The sequence below is a fragment of the Branchiostoma belcheri genome, unplaced genomic scaffold (genome assembly GCF_001625305.1).
Source record: "Branchiostoma belcheri isolate BF01 breed outbred unplaced genomic scaffold, Haploidv18h27 scaffold12, whole genome shotgun sequence".
Taxonomy (NCBI): domain Eukaryota; kingdom Metazoa; phylum Chordata; class Leptocardii; order Amphioxiformes; family Branchiostomatidae; genus Branchiostoma; species Branchiostoma belcheri.
In genome coordinates this window covers 2,372,954-2,379,402 of record NW_017802602.1, presented here as the reverse complement: position 1 = coordinate 2,379,402, position 6,449 = coordinate 2,372,954, and the positions used below count along the sequence as shown (strand labels likewise).

Below are 6,449 nucleotides of genomic sequence, written 5' to 3'. Positions count from 1 at the left end.
GGTTGGTCTGGCGTTTAATATAAAAAATACCAGGATAACAAAGAAAGCCCGATTAAATTGTAAAGCCTAAAAACACGTCAAAAATAAGCCGAAGCCTAAAGTTAAACCTGTGCTCGGAGAGTACATATTGGTGCAGATAAAACCCCAACTCAACAGCCGCTAATGATAAACGCAAACAAGGCTTAGGAACACTAGTAGTACTCAGTAAGCACGGAGCCGACACTCGTGGGCACTTCAGCACACACGTCAAGTGCCGGTCGGACATGGAGACGGGTTTGGGCGAGGTCTTTCATCATCATGATGTAGTAGAAAGAGTAGAAAGTGGCCAAATAGAGAGAGATAACATGCCAGGGGAGTTGGTCCGAAAGAGAGTACACAGTTATTTTCTAGCGGAATACTTAAGCACGGAGCGGACACTCGTGGGTACTTCAGTACACATGTGAAGTACTGTTCCGACATGGAGACCAATTTGGGAGTTTGGAGAGCGTGAGCCGAGGTCTTTCATCAGCATCACGTCAGTGCTAGCCTGGATTAAGTCCACTCTGATTCTCTCTGTCTTATTTCAGGATGTTCTTTAACCATACACTTGAGCACTAATGCAACTAGACAAACCTTCCATCGAAAAACATAACTGCTCTTTTGCCTCTTTCATAAGTGAAAGGCGACAATTTGAATTATCTAATGATAGTTTTATGTTGTATCTGTTAACCGCATACGTTCGTCATGTTTGTTGTGACCTGTACTTAGCCAGGCGTGGCAACAATATATGTGCAATAAAGGTCGTCATTCATTTGATGGCAAATATTCTGGATATAGAAATCTGTTTTATGTTGAGCATTTACTACCATTTCTTAGCACATTTTTTTCATCATTTTATACGTTTGAAATGAAGCGTTTGAAATACAAGTAGTCATTTTAGTTTTTTGCCAAAGAGTTTGACTTACTGTGAAGAAAATTAGTTTCCTATCTCCTGTAATTTTAGTAAGAGACCTTGAAGAGGACAATTTCAACTCAATCGCTTTTATATCTGCTCGTAGGAAGGCTACACGGGACCACGGTTGCTAAGATACCACGATTCCGATACCGCTCACTTAACAGGTGTCACCACGACTGTGCAGAAGCGCCACGCGATCCCCTAGCGGTTTGCTAAGAACCTGCAGCAATTGTGCACGTAGGCGTCACGTGACCGTGTAGGGTCGCCTAACAGGTCAGACCGCCAGGTAGGTAGGTTCGGTCAGATCAGACACAGACGACAGGGCAGGTGCCACAAGCGCGCTCCTCTCAAGTTTTCTCCGGCAAAGTGCGAAACCTTGAGAGTTTGAGTTCGGAAATCAACCCGTAGCCCGTCGAGAATTCGTCGGGGACCCACGATTCTTCGGAATAGCGTTGGAAAGAAGGAAGGGCGAGAAGATGTTGTTGTGGAAAGTTTGTGCTGCGTTCGCCCTACTCGCGACGGCGGCATACGCAGGTGCGTTGTATGTCCATTTTCTCTGGTCCTTCTGACTTTTTGCCCTCAGGCTATCCTGGGTGATCATCTTTAGCCTCCGTAGCAGGCTTATAGAACTGAGGGTTTGGTGGTCTTCGGCTGTTTTCTGATTAGCCCAGTTCGGGGGTAATTCAACCAGGCCGGCTATGTTGTCTATATGCAATCAGAAAATAGCACATAAAAGCTCCCAAAGACCCTGAAGACCCCTCAAAACCCACACTTTTGGCATGCTATGGAGGCTAGATCATCTTTCTCTCTCAAGACAGGACCTAGAGGGAGAAAATTGTCGACAAAGATGACAAAAATATTGACTCCGTCGCCTCCAATCTCAGCGGATGTCGTGTTGTATTTACGCAGACCAAACACGGAAGTAAAATTCGGAATAATTCCGACAGTTTCCTCGTCGGTTTTGTGAGGTCCACGTCAGCTTTACAGAACTCGGGTGACGTTTAGACGATTAAAAACAGATCAATAAGATGTGTATTGTGGCAGAGTAGACAGTGATATACAACTCTACTTTGTAGTCACCACAACAGTACGGGTAAACTTTGCTTACACAGAGCGCTGTTTTGAAAAATAGGCAAAGAAAATGTTGACTTCCTTAGTTTTGATTAGAAAGACGGTGATCTTATGAAACATGATCTTATGAAACAAGATTTATATTTAGCACTGCATATAAATGCGGTGATTTAAGTCATTAGGTAGAAGCTAATCAGCTGCATTTTTGCCATTCTAAATAGAAAATTTCTGTGTAATGTGTAGGTTGTAAATTTAGATATAGAGTCAACAGTTTTATTAGGCCCAATCCTATATACGCAACTTACATCCGATTGGTAAACTATGACCTGCTTGTCAGGCTATTTTATTTTTTGGGGGGCTTACAAATTATTATGTGCTATAATATATGCAGCTATTTCTCTGAGGCATATCAGTTCTCGATTTCTTGTCCGCTACTTTCGTGGCTTGTTCATGTTTCGAAGGCGTCGCACAAGAAACCGAGGACGACAACTAATATGTCATCAGAAAAAAAAAACTCATAAACCCCCAAGCTAGATTCGTAGAGCTTGGTACATAATCTACACTTTTACTCCACAACAAAACTAGATATAAATCGGATTCAACTAGTCTGTAACTTCAAAAGCATGTTACAAAATCCACTACGCAGCTAAAACCAGACTTATTTTGGGCCCTAGAGTTACATGTACCAGCGCAGTACTGACATATCCCATGCTTTACTGGTTCGAGTTTTGCTGATCAAACATACCTATATATAGGTGGTAACAACTGCTTGTAAGGATCTTAGATCTTATACCCGACTTGTGAAACACCTGCACGCTCAAGATTTCCGAAGAGAGCGACTAGAAAAGACTTATGCGGCAAGACTGTAGTCTCTACCAGACTAACTACGCTGGCTATATATAGGAGAATATTTGCCAGGGGAGTTTGGCCGCCTTGTAGGTTTGACTGGCCGCGCTTCGGAGGGAAAGAAACTACCTCCCCGCGGCCGGACTCCCTTAGCCAATTTTACTCTCCTTTTTGCCGAATTCTACGATCCGTATTCCCGTAGAAAGGCATGGCGGAGGCTAGAAAGACTGTATCTTTCATAACAAAGACCCGGTGAATCATTGAATGAAAGACAAAAGATGGCGATTACGTAGATGGCAGAAAAACCTGTTTTGCTCATATCCAGAATAATAAGCGCCGGTTACTGACCTTTATTCTGGAATGTGACCCAAATAAGACAAAAAATGGCGGTAAAATACATTTGATCAAAACTTTTTATGCATTCAGCTGTTCTGATCTTGTAGCCACTGAAAAGGTACATAATCTAAGTGAACTTTTGCGTGTACGGCAAGAAAAGATTGAGGAAATCTCTGTGAAACGTCTAACCTTACAACAACACCACATAACCCACTTCTAGAGACAGTCGCTAAACATGGCTTCTTGGAAAGAGAAAGGCCACAACTCTCGTCATACCAGCTTCAGGCGAAATTCCCTCTTACTGGATTTAACAAAGCTACTGTAGCCTTTTTGAAAGGTTAGACCTTTTATGTATGCAACACAAGTGCTGCACTCGATGTTTATGAAGATATTTTTGAACGCGTAGTACTGTTTCGCAACCTCCAAGTAAATTTCTTCGGAGGCAAGTTACTATATTTATAGGTGAAGCATTGAAAGTTCTAGCTGTAATTTGAAGCAAGTTTTAACTGTAATTTGAAGCAAGTTTTAACTGTAATTTCCAACACCGTGAAAAATAGACCTTAGTAAGTCCATTTGAGGGCAAATTATTTTCCTTTTTTGTGGAATTCTACGATCCGTAATCTCCAATTAATTAAGCAGATCATACGGCTACAAGACAGTATCCATTGGCTATAAGAGTGTCCATTCCTCTGGCCAATGGATACTGCGCCTTGCCTCCGTATAATCTGCTTGGAGATTACGATCCATACCCACGTAAGAAGGCATGGTGGCATGGAGACGTCGACTAGGAGACTAGTTATTTCGCGAGTAATCAACAAACTCTCTTATCTGCAAGTAGATGTTTCGGTGGCTGCAAAATACAGTGTCGACGTCACATTGGGCAGGCTGTATCCATTGGCCAGACTGTATGGGTCGCAAATGGATACTGTCTGGCCAATTTGATACTGTATTTTGCAGCCACCAAAACATCTGCTTGGAGATCAAACAAACCCTCTTTTATCTGCAAGAAGTAAACGTCGACGAATTTCAACCTGGCACTTCTTTTGTCTACATGTTCAATAACAGTTTATCGCTTCCGTGGTTATATAATCACAAATCACTTGTCGTCAATCTGCTATCGCCACACTTTGGACCTACAATCAATGGTGACCGGTCAACCCTTGTTGTTGGGTTATTGTTCGTTATGGTTTAATTGGACCGTGAGTATCAGATGAGATAAAGGCCAGCAAAGTCGCCGGAATGTCCGCCCTAAAAGTCAACTGCGTGGATTTGATTACAGCTGAAGCCGCCATAATTCATGTAAAACATGTAAAGATTTCCTGTATGTGATAACGATTTAGATACAGAGGTGTGCTATGTCATGATTTGGAAAGGAATGAGACAAACAGGATTTTTTTTCAAATACACAAAGAAATAGAAGAATGTCCGCCCTAAAAGTCAACTGTGTGGATTTAATTACAGCTGAAGCCGCCATAATTCATGTAAAACATGTAAAGATTTCCTGTATGTGATAACGATTTAGATACAGAGGTGTGCTATGTCATGATTTGGAAAGGAATGCGACAAGCATGATTTTTTTTCAAATACACAAAGAAATAGAAGAATGTCCGCCGTAAAAGTCAACTGTGTGGATCTAATTGCAGCCATAATTCACAAACATGTGCACATTTCCTGTATGTGATATCAGTTTAGATACAGAGGTGTGCTATGTCATGATTTGGAAAGGAATGCGACAGACAGGATTTTTTTTCAAATACACAAAAAAATAGAAGAATGTCTGCCCTAAAAGTCAACTGTGTGGGTTTAATTGTCGCCATAATTCACAAACGTGTACAGACTTTCCATAGTAGCTGTGGCGATAACTTCCCTGTATGTGATAACTGTCTATATACATCATCATCAGTACCCCCAAATAACCCCGCGAGAGGGGTTGTTAAAGGGGAAGGGGTTCTGTTATGGGGTGCTGTTAGGGGGTGCTGTTAGGGGGGTACATTGTTTATTGATTGATATAGAGGTCTGCTGTATATATTTTACATGACTTGGAAAGGAATGCGACAAACAGGACTTTTTCCAATACACAAAGAAATAGATTAGTTTTGGAGATCCTGTTTCAGAAACACCAACCAACAAACTCATAACCAACTTACAGACTAACCAATCAACTAAACAAGTAAACAGATACACCAAGAGCTACAACATGTGATATAACGTCCTTGGATAAACAAATAAATGCTGGTAAATTAACGATAATACATATCTTCTTAAGTGTATGTCATAATCTATAATTCTAATGGTTGCCTAACAAATTTTACCTTCGCTAAGAGGGTTATGTTTTCAGTAACGTTTGCCCGTCCGTCCGTTTTCCTATCCGTTTGTCCGTCTGTCCGTCTGTGACCAGCATAACTCAATGAACTTTATGTACATTGTCATGAAGGTGGGTAGGTCTTGATGAGACCTAGAAATGATTAGTTTTTGGGCCCCCTGGCGGCTTTTCCACGACCTCTTGTTCCATCTGTAACCCTCCTCCTCCCTTCCCCCTCCCCAGAGTTACTCGAAGTGGAATTTCCCAGCGGCGAGATGTTTTATCCAGTGGGAGACCCGGCCAGTCTGGGCGCTGAGTTGCAGGACCCAAAGAACACCGGCAGCGAACTGTACGACTCGCAGGTGATGAAAAGACATAGAATACCCTTTCTACTAGCCTCCTGGCTAAGATTTTCTTAGAAAATAAAATGATAAAAAATGAAATGAAATGTAAAAAAAATTCGGTAAATTTTTTGGAATTTTTTTTTGGAAATTTGTTTTTTATTATTTCTTTTCGGAAAAAAATTTTTTGAAGAAAATTTTTTAGGAAAAATAATTAGGTAATTTTAAAAGATTTTTTTTTAGAATCTTTCTTTTAGAAAATTTGTCAAAATCTTCCTAGACATTTAAAATAAAATCTTTCTAGAACAGAATTATAAAGATACAGTCTCAATGTTTCAACTTTTACTATTAAATGTAACATTTCTCTCTCTTATTTTGTCCCCAGGGAATCGAAAATGTCCCACTGTCTCTGAACTTCGAGGTGAGCGAGTTCAAATCTCCGACGAACCGGTACTTCCGGGCGCACCCAGCCCTCATGGACTGTCTGCAGAGAACCTACAACGTCATGCGCAGGGACGATGAAACGGTAAGGACGGGAGCAACGTATGGTGTGTGTGTGTGTGTGGGTGGGGGGTCTTTATTATAGTTATTTGGCGACGCAACAGAGGCGGAGTCCGTT

The 6,449-nt window shown here is 41.3% G+C and overlaps 1 protein-coding gene across 2 annotated transcripts in view; it reads left to right on the top strand.

Annotated features, from left to right (window-relative positions):
• The first annotated feature begins 1,407 nt into the window (after positions 1-1,407).
• LOC109462776 overlaps positions 1,408-6,449 on the top strand; it is a 20,662-nt gene continuing 15,620 nt past the window's right edge. For both annotated transcript variants that reach the window (XM_019759370.1, XM_019759371.1), the window contains exons 1-3: positions 1,408-1,468; positions 5,733-5,851; positions 6,216-6,356. In XM_019759370.1, the coding sequence (XP_019614929.1) occupies positions 1,411-1,468; positions 5,733-5,851; positions 6,216-6,356 (318 nt within the window). In that variant the 5' untranslated portion in view covers positions 1,408-1,410. The remainder of the gene's footprint in view (positions 1,469-5,732; positions 5,852-6,215; positions 6,357-6,449) is intronic.